The sequence below is a fragment of the Vigna umbellata genome, chromosome 4 (genome assembly GCF_029865625.1).
Source record: "Vigna umbellata cultivar VRB3 chromosome 4, Vumbellata_1.0, whole genome shotgun sequence".
Classification (NCBI taxonomy): domain Eukaryota; kingdom Viridiplantae; phylum Streptophyta; class Magnoliopsida; order Fabales; family Fabaceae; genus Vigna; species Vigna umbellata.
In genome coordinates, this window is record NC_142168.1 from 10656484 (window position 1) to 10675238 (window position 18755).

General features: G+C 29.3%; 2 protein-coding genes across 5 annotated transcripts; one reads left to right on the forward strand and one right to left on the reverse strand.

Moving 5' to 3' along the window:
- Nucleotides 1–5201: 5201 nt before the first annotated feature.
- Nucleotides 5202–7360, forward strand: LOC124820553 (expansin-A23-like). The gene is made up of 2 exons (XM_047292266.2): nucleotides 5202–5373; nucleotides 6591–7360. The coding sequence occupies exons 1-2, from the start codon at nucleotides 5235–5237 to the stop codon at nucleotides 7211–7213; spliced, it is 762 nt and encodes a 253-aa protein (XP_047148222.1). The 5' UTR covers nucleotides 5202–5234; the 3' UTR covers nucleotides 7214–7360.
- A 5925-nt stretch (nucleotides 7361–13285) lies between these two features.
- On the reverse strand, nucleotides 13286–16495 carry LOC124820554 (F-box family protein). 4 transcript variants are annotated; one of them, XM_088111711.1, is made up of 3 exons: nucleotides 16358–16495; nucleotides 15134–15237; nucleotides 13286–14365 (listed from the first exon to the last, which is right to left on the reverse strand). In XM_088111711.1, exon 3 carries the CDS (start codon nucleotides 14350–14352, stop codon nucleotides 13597–13599), a length of 756 nt encoding a protein of 251 aa, XP_087967837.1. In that variant the 5' UTR covers nucleotides 14353–14365; nucleotides 15134–15237; nucleotides 16358–16495; the 3' UTR covers nucleotides 13286–13596. The 4 variants fall into 4 exon arrangements, with proteins under 4 accessions (XP_087967837.1, XP_087967839.1, XP_047148223.1 ...); XM_088111713.1 differs by lacking the exon at nucleotides 15134–15237 and adding an exon at nucleotides 15537–15622 and having other exon boundaries at nucleotides 16358–16478; XM_047292267.2 differs by lacking the exon at nucleotides 15134–15237.
- Nucleotides 16496–18755: the final 2260 nt, after the last annotated feature.

Consider the following 18755-nt stretch of genomic DNA (forward strand, 5'->3'; position numbering starts at 1 on the left):
AGACAAAAATTATAAAATGAAAACTTATTATAAAATCTTTTTGTAAGAAATTGTTTAACAACGAGTGTTTCTGATTTTTTCCAGGCCAATTACTAATTCCTTTGATGTCATTATGCTTGTGAAAATTAGATAATACAAAAATTATAAAATGAAAACTCATTATAAAATCATTTTTTGTAAGAAATTGTTTAACAACAATTATTTCTGATTTTTTCCAAGTTAATTACCAATTCATGCTTGTGAAAATTGGAAGATTGTTTAACCGCCAATGTTTCTGACTTTTTTCAGTTGGGCTGTCATAGGATGACAAAAAAAATGTTGGAGTGAGAGAGATGAAAGAGAAAGGATTGAGAGGAATGAGGGAGGTGAACAAGGGTTTGAGAGTTTTTTTTTTTAGTTTTGAAAATAAAAATTATTAAAAATACCCTTAAAACTTAGAATCCATAATATGTAAGGTATTTTTGTCTACTAAAACTCAGTACAGATTGTTAAAATATACCAGTTAAAATATATATATATGAGATAAGGACGAATCTTTAATAAATATTTTAGAATGTAAAAATCTTTATATAGATATATAAATTTTATTAAAAATGTTAAATATATAAAAATATATTAAAAGTATTTTAAATTTAAGAAAACTAATTTAAATTATATATTAATTTATCTGAATAAAAAAATTTGGTACAAAGCCTGTACCATGGCTGTGTATTTACCTAAAGAATAAATATAAAATTTTAAATGATAATTCTCTAGGACCCCGCGAAACATTTATTTATTGTATTATGAGGAGCTTCTAAAAATATTATAACTCTAAATATCATAATATAAAATAAAATTTATTATAAAAAAGAAATATGAGAGATATTTTTGTTTTACTGTAATATAATTACATAACTTAAGACATAAACCGAACAAATTGCCTGAATAAAAAAATATATGAAAAATTACCATAATGGTGCTTGGTGTATAACTGCTTGTGTATATAGTTTTGAAAAACCACAAGTTCCAATGAGTTTTATTATATATATTAAATAAGCGTTACAGTCTATACCCTCTATAAAATATTCTATTTTTCGTTTTTTTTCATTTTAGGTATTTGGAAATGTAATCGATTTTATTTTCAGTGGTTTCGCAATAGACTATTAAGTATCTGAAGTCATGCATTAATTTATTTACCACTGTTTCATTCATTTATTTTATATATAAATTTAAATCTTAAATAAAAATAGATGCAAAAAATTAAATACTTTTTTCTATATTTTAATTTTACTTTAAAAATATTTAAATTCGACGTGAAATAGTTTTTCTACAATACAAGGTTTTTTTTTTAATTTACCCGTGGGTGCGAATCGGTGGGTAATTATTTATTTATTTAATAGTACTTAAATATATATAATAATTTGTAGGTAGTGTTTAATTTACTATTGATATTTAAGCAAAGATAATGATGCATATATGTTAATAAACATAAAATATTAATAAACTAAGTAAATAAAAGTTTTTGAGTTTAATGGGTTCATTTATTATATTTATGCATCTTTTATAAAATTTATATAACATACATAAAAAACTGTTTGTCTTTACTATTTTCAAATACAAGATGTATTTGTGTTCAACATGTATTAAATAAAATACAAAAATAAAAAAAATTAAAAGATTAAGCTAATCACATGAATGATATTCTTCTCTTAAGCACAAAAAACTGAACACAAGATTTTTATATATAAAAAAAAAAGTTGAACTTAGTTTTACTTGGAAGGGTATTGGTATGAGAAATATTAGTTTATATATATTAGAAATAATTAACTCAAAATGTAACGGGGGAATAGTTATATTACTCTTTCTAATTGTTTGATTTTTCAAACAAAAATGTGTTTTTATCTGTAATTTTTTAAAATTTTAAGACAGTGTAACATCCCATAAATACACTAATAAACCATACAAATAGAATAATCACATTAATTAACATATCAATTCAGTCTTACACTAAGGTTAAAGTACGCTCGTGGCCGAATGACCTTACAAGAAGCGAGTTACAAAATAACGAGATGTACAATAAGCTAACCTGACCGAACGGTTTACAAAGCAAAAATACCGAACGGTTAAATCAAGAAAAAAGGGAAAGTGGTCGTTCTAAGACAACTCGCTAAAATAACTAAACTAAACAATTAACCGAACGGACTACTGTTCGGCCTTCACTTCTACATCAACGAGGTTCTCTTCCTCCAAAATTCCTTCTTCCAGCGTCTCCTCCAGTAATGCATCACCATCTGCTCACATCCACACGGATGATCATTACAAAGACAAGACGGACGTACAGATACAGGACAACACAATGAAAAACGCAGGGTAAGCTTATTTAATTTAATTCAAGTAATAACATGCATTTCTCAACATATCAAACATATCAAATATATTCCAATATACAATTCAATCAATTCCTGATACTAGACTGACTGTCCGGACTGTATGAATTCCGTGTAGCTACGACGTTCGTGCACCCAGGTGGTGTAGTAACTGGAATTTCTCATCAGCTGCCACCCGTGGTTAGTCCGTTCCATCCAAAGTACCTCTAAGGACTAGGACCTCCTGCCGTTCCCACACATGACATACTCCCTTCTACTTGACGACAAGCACTCACGGAACAACAGGATGAATCGCCAACTGAGCTTTGTCCACATTCATACTTTACAAATTCCAACTTTCATCGAAGAGTCGTTCCTCCCTGGAACGCTCGTTCAAAATCCACAACCGTTTATTCATCTCATATATTGTTCATCATTTATAATCTTTCAATTTAATATCATTTTCGTCATCCATTTCAAGTGCATAAAATAACGAACGTTCAGCCCTCTTCATAACGAGGAAGAATGTGAGGAACGAGACTGCGAAATCCCCCGTTCCAGAACAGAATAAAACCGACTACAATAACACCGTATATGACGAACGTCATTTACCACTTGAATCAGTTGAATGAACTGACTATCGTAAGTTCAGATCAATACTCAGAGAATATTTTAAGTAAAGAGGTTCTAGGCCGGATCCAATGGATATAGGCCCTTCAAGACGATTAAAGAACCATACTTAGAATAATTCAATTACAGAAACCGACTGCCAGTCAATGACCGAACACAGTAAAAGGATTTACTGAATTTGGACGAACGCTATTTCCACAAGTTTAATAATTAAAGACGAGTACGAGCGTTCGGTATAAGACCGAGCGTCACTCATAATGAACGCTTTGGGTCGAAACCCATCACTGATTTGAACTCGTGATAGAAATATTAATATTAATAAATATAATACGGGATGGTGAAAAGAGGTTTAAGAATGACTAAGTGTCCAGATATATGTTTACAAGTTTCTCAATTCCTCACATAACACTCAGACCATCTACGCTTGGCCGAACGCTCAAACGTAGAACTATTATCCAAGGACGTTCGTCCTCAACTAAAATTCTTCCCAAATGAAAGAATTCAATTTCAAAGAAGTTTACTAGTAATCACCGAACGGTCAAGGACCGTTCAATGACGAACGTTCATTAACATAGGGAATTTATATTCAAAGTTTCATTTACATTAAACTCATTTCTCAGCATACAATTTCATATTTTCAAATACTCATATCATAGTACATTTCATAATTCTCATACATCAGCTCATAATCGTAACCATATACCAAAAATCAAATATCACAAATTCATGCTTCATACAACTTATAGAACGTCCATACAGCACAATACAAACATACGAATTAAATTGAATAAGCTTCCCTTACCTGGACCAATGAGTGAACGTCCTAAACGTAAGATTTTGAGTTCGCCCGTCTACATTCTACCCTCAAAGATCACTTAACTCTTGCAACTAAATCTAACCACATAAAAAAAATCAAGAATAACTTAGACTATATCCCTGCATGCAACCAGAACTTAGTTTTGCATGTAACCCAAGAACGAACGACTAAGGGAAGAAACTTACCAGCTCAAACTTGAAACTTGTTCGGTTTAAGAGGAAGCTTGGGATGCCGAGAATGCTCCTACGGTGCTTGAACGGTGATCGGAGCAGAGAAGAGTGAGTTACAGTAGAGAGAAGGGAAATTTCTAGAGAGAAGAAGGAGAAATGGAAAGTCAGAGTTTGGAAGGAGAAGGTGCGTGCGGAAGAGAATGGGCAGGGTTTTCAGAAAAATTCATTTTTCGTTTACCCCACATCCAAACGGTCGTGCACTCTCCTGGTGACACCTGCACTCCACTAACTCACTTCCGAATCTTCCATTATTGACACCTGGCGTTAGTGCGTCAGAGTTGAGTGCGTTTTTAATGCATCTGAGCAGGGTTTTGGGGTGCATTTAATGGGATTAAAGAGGTGGGGTTTTGGTACATTTAACGAGGCCTAACAAGCAGCATACATATATATATATATATATATATATATATAATTATACTCTAATTGATTTAATTGATATAGATAAAAACATATGGAGAAAATATAATGATACATAATTGTTGATTGAAATAAAAAATTAAAAGTGATATGATAAATCACTCAAAATTATACCAAATGTAAAAGTAAATAAAAAATATTTTTGATTTTTTATTACAAAAAGCCTTAGATAACCATGGTAAATCAAGCATGAGCAATTAGCAGCACTCAGATTTGGAAAGATTTAAACTTGAATATAAAAAAGAAAATAATTAATGCTAAAATTTGAAGAAAGAGATAAATACAAAAATAATTATAAACTTAAAATTTTTTGGGTATAAAAAGTGAATTTCCAGTTGAGAATTTGGTTCTGTTTAGTTGAACCATTACAAAGTTTTCGCAATGTATTTAATTTAAAGAAAAAAATACATTTACACTAATTAATAGCAATTATGCAAGAATTTAATGATTCCAAAGCATATATATCAATCTAAAAGAGTATTGAAACAAGGAAATAATCTTTATAATCATGATTCATTGATCTATATATGTAAACGCGTATTTATATTTATTATTATCTTTAAAACATCCATTTATGAATAATTTATTTATAGCAACAAAATATGAGTTATTTTATATGTATTAAAGTCACTTTGACCATATATGCAGAATTAAATTTTATTTTCTTAAATTGTTTTCATTTCCTGCATTACCATGTAACACTTCTCTCATCTATAAATACCACTGTTTGCATTCATCAAACTTAAGCTTCCACTTCATCTTCTTCCTTTCCTTTCTTCTTCTGAAACTCTCATGGCGATGGCTTTCTCTAACTGTTTGGTTCCTTTGGTCCTTTTAATGGCTCTCTCTGTACCAGCTTTCTCATATGCCAGTGCATGGCATAGTGCCCATGCAACTTTCTACGGTGACATGCAAGGTGGAGAAACCATGCGTAAGTAAAACTCTTCTCTGCAACTTTTTACGTCAAATCACTCTATCATCCTCATTTTCATTATTCATCATCGACAAATTCTCAGTCTGTCTACTTTTTTTTTTTAATTTGATTAATTTTTTTCCTTTGTAAACTATTCAGTTTTCATCTATCAATGCTTTCTGAGATAGAGGAGTTGAAGAAGTGCATTAATTATTATTTAAAATCATTTATTCCTTAATTATCTCGAGAGTTTAAATAATTAATGCATATTTGATATGTTAGGAGTTACAAAACGAAAGGAAAGAAAGAAAACAAGAGTTAAAATAATAATTCTACTTTATCATTTTAACGTTTTTTTAATAATTTATTATTAATTTATTGCAATTCAACGTATGAATATTAATAAAATATTTATGATATAATTAATTATTGTTTATATTACCTACGTTTTTTTATTGGTAGTTTCGAATTAACATTATTATCTCAATTAAACTCTTTTTACCTTGTAATATGCTCCGCCTCTTTATCTTTAACGGTAGGTTTTAATGAAATGTGTTTTCTTTATATGTTATTTTTTAAACTTAACATATATAAGATAATCTTTTTAATTATTTTCTTTATATAATATATATAGAAAGAAAACAAACTCATTATGATTTCAGAAGAGAATAATTATAACTGCAGATAAATATAGATTAAAACAGGAAAACTAAAAAAGGTATAGCAGATAACTTACCTAAAATTAGAATAAAAATAGAAAAAGATTATACAAAGTTTATCAGCAAATTGTGTCTTTGAATGAGACAAAAAGGTAATTTGAGATACTTTTCTTTACCATTAATTATTAATTACAATTTTTGTCAGTACTGCATTGAATGTATATATTAATTATTTTCCTTCAATAATTTAAATTTGTCTTTTCTTCCTGATTTGCATATTCATTCTGCTACAGAAATATACTTTAACGACCCTTTTGATTCAGTGACATACAAAAAGAATAAATGACATTAAAAAGAAAATATTCTGGCTCCTCTTTGTTTTCTCTCATAAGCTTAATGCCACGTATGACAGATCAGATAAAGACAAAACAGTCTAAGAAAGTGAAAACCAAACCAGAAATTCCCTTTAGTCACATATTTCACATACATTAACGTGGATTCCACAAAACAAAACAGCACTGTTAATCATGCAGAAATTGGTTTTATTTACTGATTTGAATGGTGCATGAAATGCAGAGGGAGCTTGTGGTTATGGCGATCTGTTCCAGCAAGGTTACGGGCTTGAAACCGCCGCCTTAAGCACAGCACTGTTCAACAATGGCCTGAGCTGTGGTGCATGTTTTGAGATAAAGTGCGTGGACGACCCTAAATGGTGCATTCCGAATGCAGGTTCGATCAAAGTTACTGCAACAAATTTCTGTCCGCCGAATTACTCGCCACCGAATTTAGACCACTGGTGCAATCCTCCACAGGAACACTTCGACTTGTCGATGAAAATGTTCACCAGCATTGCCGCGTACAGAGCTGGGATAATCCCAGTGAAGTATCGTAGAGTGGCATGCAGAAAAAGTGGGGGTGTGAAATTCCAAACAGCAGGGAACCCTTATTGGCTTCTGGTTTTGGTGTACAACGTTGGCAATGCCGGTGATGTTTCCGAGGTTAGCATCAAAGGATCGAATGGTGAGTGGAAATCCATGTCTAGGGTTTGGGGACAGAATTGGTTGACCGGAGAGAACTTGGTGGGGCGATCTTTGTCCTTTAAGGTGACTACCAGTGATGGAAAAGTGGTGGAGTTCGACGAGGTCGCACCTTCCGGTTGGCAATTTGGACAGAGCTACGAGGCCCACACTAATTTTTAGATGTATTTGTTCTTGTAGTTCTTCGATTTCGTCACATTGCATCCTGCTCACTTTTTAGACTGTGATGTTTCCATTGTAAAAGTGTACTTTCACATGTTTCAAAAATAAACTCTCACTTCATTTTAATAATATATATTTTAATTACTATTTTAAGTTAAAAATTAAAAATATAGTACTGTTAAACTATTTATATATTTGATTTCGAAGTGGATGTTTTTATTAATAGGCGTTAAAATATTAATGTCTCATTCACTTAATTATAATTATTTTAGAAAATGCTAACTATTGTTTAATACAAATCCAACCGAAAAAACATTGGTTCTTGAATTAAAAATATATAATTACCTTAAAAGAAAAATGTTTTTTTTTTACATTACTGACACCAGTTAACAACATATCTTAAAGATGTTTTTTGGTCATTAAAAAAATAACTTTTATATCTATAAAATGTAAAAATTGAAGAGTAAAATACCATTTCTTAAAATATTACAAGTTGTATCTTTCATATACAACTCTAACAATATTTTATATATTTATTCATCTTTCAACTGGTAACCTTATAACTAAGACATTAGCTACCATATACAATTCTTGTATATATTGTTATTATTTTTTAACCATTATCCTCATTATTTTTAATTTTATGTTTGATAACATTAATAAATTAATTAGTAGTTTATATTTGATTAGTTATAAGCTAATAATTTGATCTAAGATTTGGTAAGATTTTAACTTGTTGTTTATAATTTATTTATTTTTTCTTCCACTACAATATTATATATTTTATTACGTTTATTTATTTATTTTTAATTTCTCTCTACCCATAACTACACCAATTTTATAAAAATAATTAATTTTTATCTAATTTTTAATGTTTATTGGATTGGTTATAATTTGTATGTAGTTTTAATTAGAAAAGATTTAAATTAAAAATTTAAATAACTAATGTTTCAATATATAATTATGTGAGAATTACACACAATAAAAATTGTAAAACTCAAATTCAACATAACAATAGTTTAAATTAAAAAATTAAAAAGAAAAATTAATTCTCATTACATAAATTTATATAGATTGAACACTAGTTCAAATAAAAACACTCTATAAAACTTAAAAAATAAAAAATAAAAAATACAAGTTGTGCAAAGATAAATAAAAATATAATTATTTAAAAATAATTAAAATTAATAATACATTTTTTGTATAAAAATATACCAATTTAATTTATATAATAAAAGTTTCGTATTTATATTCTTTTATGTCATTTTATATTTACTAACTAGTTTACCACGCACTTATATTCCAATAACTTAGCTTATAGGTTAATTTTACTAAACATAACCTTACTTATTTTATTAAACAAACATTTTTAATAAAAAGCAAATTTAACGATCAGAAACAATTAAAGTAATAGTTTTCATCTTACATAGTTTTCTTAGTTGTGTAAGTCGAGTTTTGCTCATTTTTTTTGTATGAATAATCCTTGTCTTGGCTTGCATGTGAGGTTTTAAGCTTTTTTATGAGTCTCTGTTGATAAGTGATTATAATGGTATGATTTTATTATACTTATGATGTTTCTATGTATAGATAGAGCATCATGTGAGTTGGAGGTGTGTTTGATGTCTTAAGCTTTCGGGTTGTTTCTACTAGGTAAGAGAATCTGATCTTGATCTGTGTTGTGTGAGATTTATCAATTAAATGTTTTGCATGTTGTTGCTTTATTGCATATTGGGAATGAAAATTAACCGTTTTTGATGAATTTGATTTGGTGTGTATTACTGGTTTGATTTGTATGATTTGGATGATTATTTCTGCGTGAGTGTTTGTGTTGATTCAATTGAACAAATTAATATGAGCTCTAACTTTTAAAAATTGTTTTTTTAGCAAAGACTAAGAGGGAAATACCAAATTGATCAATTGAACAAGTCTCATTTCTCCCGACTTACAAAATTTAATCTACTGATATCTGGTACAACGTTTAGTAGTAGTAGGCTAACGCTGAGCGCCAACCTCGTTGTGTAGGTCTAGGAGCATTTTAGCTCTAGGTCGTTGAGCGCTACTTTGTATTGCTGAGTGTCATGTTTTGGTACTGAGTAACCGTTGGACACCATTGAGCGTCATCTATGTATTACAGGTTTGGAGAATTTTAGCTTCAAGACACTGAGCGCCGGAAAGTTCCGCTGAGCGCAACTTTTTGCAAGAAGAATGTCGTTAAGTGCCAAAAATGTCATTGAGTGTCAGTTTGTATGTTGGCTCTTTTTTCTCGTTTGGTTGTTTGAGATATGTCTGTGATGGACCTTATGCATGTTGATGATTTTGATTGTGTTTAATTGAGATGAAAATGTTGTGAGAATGTATGATGACGAAGATGTTTAAGGAATTTCGAGAAGAAATTCTTTGTGGTAGTAACTTTAGTGTATGCATTGATGTATCATATTTAGTATTGAGATATCCTGATACTCTAATAACCATTTACACTCAAATAAAGTAGAATGAGTTATGTGCTGAGAGTTGCAGAAGGTCCTAGTGAATTGACTTTTTTGGTCCTAGCGCGAAGGGGATTAACCTCGTGTGTGATAAGGTGATAACTAGAGCTGTCAAAATCGGCCATTCGGCTTGGCCCACCACGGGATTGGTCACTTAGTGAGCCAACCCAACCCGAATAACTTATTAGCGAGTTCAAAAAATTCAAACTCGGCCTAACTCACTATAGTTTGGTGGGTTAAATGTATTGACTCACTTAATTATAATTTTTTTTTTCTTCAATCCCAAAAAAGTTACAAATTTTTTTTATTAAAATCTAAATAAAGTTCAATCCAAATAAAATGATGTTAAACTCCAAATACAATCTAAAATCACAAAAATACAATACAATCCAAATACATTTAGAAATATGAAAGTATTTGGGATTTTCAATTTTTTTAATATAATATAATATTTAGAATTTATGGGTGAGTTGGTGATCCAACCTGGCTTATCACCTGTTCAACCTAGGTGAGCCGTGTTCTTAGTGGACCAAGTTTATTTTTGGCCCGTGACGAAATTTACAATTTTTTTAATCTAACTTGATTCAAACTCATGGTAGGCCATGTTGACTCATGGGTCTTAATCAATTTTTACGACTCTAATGATAACCCTTTTGGCTATGATAAGGACCACCACAAGGGAACGTCTCAAGTGGATTTTGATGTTAAGGACATGTATTCGGATAATTGAATTTGGTGTCAACCGTCTGTGTTCATGTATATGATTCATTGTATTATTCATGTTGTATTCAACATGATTTAATTGTTTTAGGATAACTTTTTTGTATGCAAGCTTATCCTGTGTTTTTGTGTTTTTTATGTTTTTTTTTTCTCTTGCTATGATCATTTCACGGTGTGACCAGACGAAGAGTTAGGTGGTGATACATCTATGATGAAAACAAAGATGAAGTAGTTCGTAGATTCCTAGTGATTATTCTATATAGAAATTCCTTTCTTTTAGAAATTCATTTTTTCTAGCTATCTGTTTCATTAATTTTATAATATTTTTTTAGTAATTTTATATTATTAATGAGATGTTACATAAAAAGAAAATTAATAATATTAATTAAAATATAATAAATTATATTAATTAAAAAGAAAATAAATTTATTGACATTTCAACTTATTAATTACAATATAATTGAGAATGAATAAAAGTAATTTGTTGCTTTTTAAGTGTCCAAATTTTTAAAATATATATTTTGCTTTAATCTAATTGCTATTTTACAATCACCAGTAGGATTCAATATTTTCCTTGACATTTATATTCTTATTATTAACTAAATTTTTAATTACTTTACGTATATATTAATCGTAAATTTAAAATTACTTTATATATACCTTTATTATAATGTAAATTAAACAGAATGAAATGGAAAATCTTATTAATATTTTTAATGAAGTTAAATAATTCATTGCATTTCCTAGTTTCTATAAAGTAAAATTAAATTAGAATTAAAACTGAGCAAAGCATAATTTAATTAAAATGTGGACAACACATATTAAGAAACGTGTTAATTGGTCATAGGTCAATTGTTTTTCAAAGTTAAAGACCAAACAGAAATGAAAGTTTTACACTAATTCTACTTTTACTTATAATCTAAGGACAAAAATATATTTATTCCTAAAATAATAATTGGAATTAGAAAAATACTACTAAAAAAAAAAAAAAAAACAACAACATAAGAAACACATAAAGAAAGGAATTCGAAAAACTAAAATAATATATTCAAAACTTATATATTCTCAAAAATAATTTCCATTAAGAACTTTAGTGAGTATAATAACATAAAAAAATTAATATATAACTATTCAAATTCTTATATTTTAAACATTCATTATTTGCATATTGAAAAATAAAATTGCACGTGAAACAGTAAATACTTAGGTATTAGAAATACTATATTATGAAATCAATATATCAAAGAAGTGTGAAAGAGTTATCTTCTTTTACTTAAAATTGGAACAGAACAAAAGAGATATGAGTAAAAAGAATAAGTATATGTTTGATTTTCTTTTTCTGTAGTAGTATACATCAGACTCCTCTATATTTCATCTGTTCTCTTTCTTCAACTTATTTAATTTTATGTTTTTTTATTTATTAGAATTAAATGACAAACGTTATAAAATAAATTGCAAACATCCTTATTTAATTATCATTATATTCATCTACTGAATTCTAACAAATTTGTGGAAGCCACAACACCTTTATGTTCTGGTAAGTTAGACCCTTCTGAAAATTACAAAAAAGTTAAATGCATACCATAAGTTATAAGATGAAATTGAACTTGCAATATCGACTATGGTAACAGTTACCACTACGAGAACCCTTATGACTGATATTCATGAAGTAACTTTTTTTTTTATTATTTAAGAGTGTACTTGTTGATATCAATTATTAGATTGAGAACTTACTATTAGATAAAAAATATAGCTGATATTTAGGACGTAATTTTTTTTTCTTTAAGAGTGGAACAGAATATTACTAGTTGATTGTAACCTAACCTACCTCTTTTATGACACAGGACAACTAATGTACCTTGTAATATTCTCCATTAATGAGAAGGATTGAACTTTTCTAAATTTTGGAATCGGTCAAATATCATGAGAATGAATATTTATAATTTATAATCTTCTCTGTAACATTAACAATGTTAGACATCATTAAGATTATTGATGATTCAAAATCGTCTTTGATTAAAGTTACTTAATCAGACCCACACAATTTATCAAAGTAATTAGCCTTCTTCTGCCTATTATTGTCTCCACCATTCCTTTTACAACGTATCCTTCTTTCTATAATTCCTTTTAAAATATAACTTATAATGTTAAAAACATTACTTCCACCATTACTTTGTCTAGACTTAGATCTCTTCCTATTCTTGTTCTCATTCTTAGATATTGTACCCTATTTTTGGTAAGAGAGTTCTCTATTCCATACATCAAGATTTGCTTTAAATAGTGATGCAATTTTGGTAATGAGAATAACAACAATGATTATCCTCATATATGATTTGTCTGATTACTTTTTCATTACTTATCTAGTATGAGTGCTCTATTTCAGATATAAGTTATTGACTAAGGAATTTGCATTGTAGAAATTCTCAAACTCCATTCATAGTCATACTACAATCTTTTTTTTAAACTTGCTGAAACATTTTTTTACTAGAGTTCAAAGTACATTGAGTTTTCTCTAACAACGTTCTCTTATGCTTTTCAGTAATGAAAACGTCAAACTTAGATTCAACTTTTTAAAATCTCCAGGATGCCTCGTTGAAAAAGAAACATGTATCTTTAACCATCACACTAAAAATTCATCCATTGTAGTAAATCTACAAACAAATTCACTAAGAATAAGTTCCTCTCCCTCAAATCAAAAGTTTCTCCATATCAACAGTAAATACTTACTTAACAACCCTTCTCAGTTAAGTAACCACTACACTTAATTGCAAGACGACGTCTATTTATATAAATAGTTATACCTCTCCATGAATCACATCAAGTATCATAGAATAGAAACGTAACATTTTAAAACAAGCACAAAAGATAGAGATAATGATGCAACTTACTATAGAAGACAACACTTCTCCAAACTAGTACAGAAATTGTTCTTCACTCCGCCACAATCAAAGGTAACCCAATCTAGGTTGGGCTGACAAAAAGAACATTATCACGTGTTAGAGTAGGAGCTTAATAAACACATTTATTGATAACAAAGGATTGCGGAGTATTTACACAGTCCAAACACTCAAGACATTAACATAAACTTTGCAATGCACCACCCCCATATAAACTAACAAGTTAACATCAGATCACAATGTCCAATTATTTTTGTTGTAACAATGGGAGATCTCTCTTTTACTTCCAGTCAAGCATGTCCAACAGCCACAAGACTTCTTCCTTGGAATTTGCAACATCACAGAAATCCATCTGGATCCCAAATACATCCATAAGATCTTCTTTTTTATCTTCCATGAATAGCAAAGATATCCACGCACGGATGCCAGTCAAAAAAGGGTAGTCAGGGGCTATGTCTAGGTAATCAAAAGCCAACGCTCTATATGATGAGCGATCAATATAATCAAACATGGATTTATTTATTATGCGAGCAAACTTATTTGAATCCTTCTTCCCAACCATGACAGAGACACTAACATTCTGATTTTGTCCAGAAGGGATAGTAAACCTGGGTTCCACAGGAAAAGTCATCTTGTATTCCGAACCTTCCAGGTGATATTTGAGCATTTCACAAACCCCAGATGCAGGAATTCTAAAACCTGCTTGAAGGACAGAACCAGGCACCACTTCTGAGAAGATTAATATGTTTTCAGCCCAAATGTCAATGAAAAAATCCAAATCATCAAATGAGATTCTTGGAGGGAGAAGAATTCTTCGATGCAGACGTTTATAAAAGGTTCTGTACAAGTTGTAGTAGGTTAAAGTAGAAGGATTAGGTCGCTTGCAGATTGAAGGCCATCTCTTGGCACACAGACATTTCCAAAAGAAATCATCTCTAGCTATGTCTTTCCACAGCTTACAAACAGCCATGCAAGAAGCAAGATCAACACCCTCCAGGAAAGGGAAAACAACCTTCAGAACTTCTTCAGATGCCATTGTTGATCATACACTGCAATAAAAAAACCAAAACGTAAATACCACTAGGATTACAAGAAAATGGAAGCGAACATATGAAGAATAAATTATCCAAGGCCTTTCAAGAGCAAGACTCAACATATAATTCCCACATCAAATAAAAAATGTAATAATTAATGATTGACAGCACATTGAAATGCATAAAATATTCATGTTGCCTTCCAAATAGAGTTACTATAAACAGAAAATTATTCATTTGATAAATTCTTAAACATTGAAAAGGAAATTACGGTGTGGCAAGGACCAAACCTCCACCAAAACAGTGATGTCTACACATAGTTGATACAATTCTTCATTAATGCAACTTAAATTTAAAATTTTCAATTTTTAAACATGCTCCATTTCATCACACTGCACCAAAAATCATAGTAAACATTATTCAATCCATAAAAGAATCGCCCTCTTTCTTTCAGAATTTCGAAGGAAGAGTCTGCCAGATTAGAAAGAAGAAATTATGAACTGTTTGAAGTTGGTTCATCTAATCTACAACGTAAGTCCCCGACTTAAACACAAACCATGTGACAGTTTTTAAAAAATTGAGTATAATGAGGCAAGTTATAGGATTTTCAAACTCGACAGTGTTTGACAATCTCATTTCACCATATTTGATGAAAAATCTGTATATTGGAAATTTAAGGACTCAAACAGCATTACAAAAAGATGTTCATGTTTTGGCTATCCCCATCCTCACAAACTTCACGTTAATGAAAGAATAAAATGAACAAGGAAATAGATACATAACTTTTAGCTTAAGCATACAAGAGGATAAACAATAATTACACCGCCCTTGCAACATCCATCATAAAATTCTAATAAAAGACGGCTACTTAATCTTCGAAAAATAATCTGCAACCAAAAATCAGAGTGAAGTAAATTTAGATTAAAATTCTAAATTGATCATACAGGCAAAAAGCTGCTAAGGACTACATTAGTCCACAGACTTTTGCAGCCATATTTGTGTCTCAAAGAACTAAAACATCATCTTCATTCTCGTGAAAAACTAAAGAGAATAAAAGGATGAGTTTGGTTACTATTTCATATCTTTGAGACTAGCTTGTTGAACAATACATTTAAAGGAGTGAAATGGCAACAAGTAGCATCTGAACCATCAATTTACTCAGAACGTATCTTCGATCATTTCGTACTTGGTAATGTAGCAAAGTTTACTTTCGTTGCTGATGTTTCACTTTAACACTTTACAAATAATCAGCAGATCACACCAGTAGACACCCTAAAACTCAAATCCATCAACATGCAACAACAATAACCTTGCCTCAAAATCATTTGATATAGTTATGTAAAAATAAATCATTTCTATATCTTAGTTTTACAAGAACCAAAGAAAGATAAAGCATTTTACACTCCATATCAATAACTTCAACCAACACCATCAATAACAAGAGATGGGCCAGGGTGGGGGAAGGTGCATGAACATCATGACATGATTCATGATCACGACAAAGTCACGAAAGAGAATGACACAGAGAAAACCCAAACTGAAACTAACATAAATGTGAAGAGCCCCAAATTTTTGTTAAGAGAGATGAAACCAATGATTGTGCAGGAAGAAGGGAGACAATGAAGCTAAGGACAAAACTACATAACTAGAAGTGACCAAACAGGTTGGGAAATGCCTTAGTAACAAATGAAACGTGCTGAACTGCCTATTTATTTTGGTTCCTTCGTCATAAACCAAAAAATGAAATAAAGTTGCAATAACATCGTTTAACACCGCACGTATGAAAAATAAAATAAAATAGTTAAAATTAACAAATTCGAAATAACAGAACCCTGTCACTCTACAAAGCATGCATCCAGCAATGAGTTGTCAAGCTAGAAGGAAAAATGAAGAAAAACCGATTGATAACGAAACTATTAGAATAATGCAGAATCATGCAAACGATGATGAAAAACCTAAAAATTGAACATCAAATACAGAAGCATGACACCGAGAAGAGGGGGTTACCGGCGTTAGGTTAGAGAGATAGTGGCGCGTGGCGCACCGCAGAGGAGGAGTGGTGAGGGAAATAGATCTGATCCCGAAGGTAGAAGGAAAGCGAAGAGAAGAGAGGGTGAGGGGAGTGGAAAGCGAGAGGTTAGAAGAAAAAAAATAGAGAACTTGAGAAAGTGTGAAAATGATAGAGGGTTAGGCCCAAATTCTCCTGATCCATTCAAACTGGGCTTAGCCCAAACATTGATTAAAGGACGAAAAAACAATTTGAGGGTTACTCCCTACACCACCCCACTTTGCTTCCTGCACCACTACATTTTTTTAAAATTCCAAAACTATCCTTTATATTTTAAAATATCCTACACCCCACCTCTTCTCTTCAACGGATGTCAACATTCGTTGAAAAAAAAATTCTTCCACGAACATGCCACATCCGTTGTCTTTTTTTGTTTTTTAGTTTTTAGTTTTTTTATTTTTTTTGTTTTAAGTTAATATATAAATATCATTTAATTATTTTAAAATTATTACTTAATTATTTATAAATTAATTTTATTTTATTTAATAAAATAATTATTATTAATTTTAATTTATGTATTATTATTTAAATAATAATTAAAAAATTTATTATAATATATTAAAACGGATGTGGCGACATGCTTTTTTTGTTTTTTAGTTTAGTTTTTTTATTTTCTTTTGTTTTAAATTAATATATAAATATAATTTAATTATTTTAAAATTATTATTTAATTATTTATAAATTAATTTTATTTTATTTAATAAAATAATTATTATTAATTTTAATTTATGTATTATTATTTAAATAATAATTAAATTTCTTTTATAAATATATTAAAACGGATGTGCCACATCCGTATCCGTTGCCTTTTTTTTATTTTAGTTTTTAGTTTTTTAATTTTTTATATTTTAAATTAATATATAAATATTATTTAATTTTTTAAAAATTATTATTTAATTATTTATAAATTAATTTTATTTTATTTAATAAAATAATTATATTATTTAATTTATATATTATTATTTAAATAATAAATAAAAAACTTTTTAAAAATCTATTAAATGGATGTGACACATCCGTTAACGGATGTGGCCACATCCGTTGAAGTTTTTTTTTTTTAAATAAAAATAATAAACTAAACTATAAAATATGTAAATAGATGTTACGGATGTCAACATCCGTTGAAGGTGAAAGGAATGTTGACATCCGTTTTATAGAAGGGCAAATAAGGTATGGGAAGGTGCAGGGAGCGGTTGGTGGTGGTGGAGGGAGTAACTCTCAAACAATTTTGGTTTTTAATCAACTCCAAGTGCTTGCAACAAAAAATTAGGAATCACTTTAAGTTTTAAAGTTTTTAAACCTATAACTGGTTTTTAGTTTTTGAAAAGTGAGTTTTCAGTTTTAAAATGTAATATTTTTCTAATTTTTAGTTTCAAAATAAATTAGTTTAACAATCTTTGTTATGTTACAAATAGTTCAACTTAATAAACATGTAGATGAATAATTTAGTTATGGTTTAATCAAAATTTAAATTATTATCATAACTACATTATACATTGATATGTCATAATTACTTGAAAATTTGTAAAAGTAAAATTTTTAAATTAACAAAAATTAATAATAACTATTTACATGTGACATTTTATTTTGAATAAAAAAGATATAACGACAAAATCATTTCTATTCATCAATAAAAATAATATAAAAATTTATGATATAACTATAAATATTTTGTTTTAAACTGTTGTATGATAGGACTGTTAAAAAACTACTATAAATGGTTAATTGAATTAAATTAAATTATTAAAAACCATTTAAATATAACTAGACTAAACTATGTTACAGTTCAATTTTATAAGAAAAGAGAAACTAATATAGAAATGAGTTAGTGTAACACTCGTAGGGTCGATGAGGATTTTTATAAGTATTGTCAGTCCTTTCAAAACATTGACAATTAATGCTTACAAAATGTTTCAAACAAAAAGGCTAAAGTTATGTTCTTATTCTTGATAAATGACTATCTTTCAATCCAATATATAGTTCATGTCCAATATAGTTTATGAAGATTGGAATTTAGAAGACACGAAGATAATGAAACATAATTATAAAATAAATTTTAAGTATTTACCGCATTTGTAATTTATTTTAATTTTGAAAGCTTGCTGGTCAAATTGCCTATTTTGTTTTGTTGGATGAGAATGTCGAGTAGTCGTTGGGTGAGAAAAATGTTTTACTCGATGAACAATTTGTTTTTGTTTTTAAAATTTGAAGCTATTTTTAGGTCTGAGGTCTTTGAGCTTTTTTTTAAGGTTTTTTAGATGACTTAAACATTTGAATACATATATAATACCAAATACATATGTAAACACCTTGGATGATCACTATACAAAAATTGGT

Coding starts and splice junctions, on each gene's coding strand:
- LOC124820554 (XM_047292267.2), bottom strand. CDS start 14,352: ATGGCATCTGAAGAAGTTCTGAAGGTTGTTTTCCCTTTCCTGGAGGGT.
- LOC124820553 (XM_047292266.2), top strand. CDS start 5,235: ATGGCGATGGCTTTCTCTAACTGTTTGGTTCCTTTGGTCCTTTTAATG. Junction 5,374..6,590: donor GCAAGGTGGAGAAACCATGC/GTAAGTAAAACT, acceptor CATGAAATGCAG/AGGGAGCTTGTGGTTATGGC.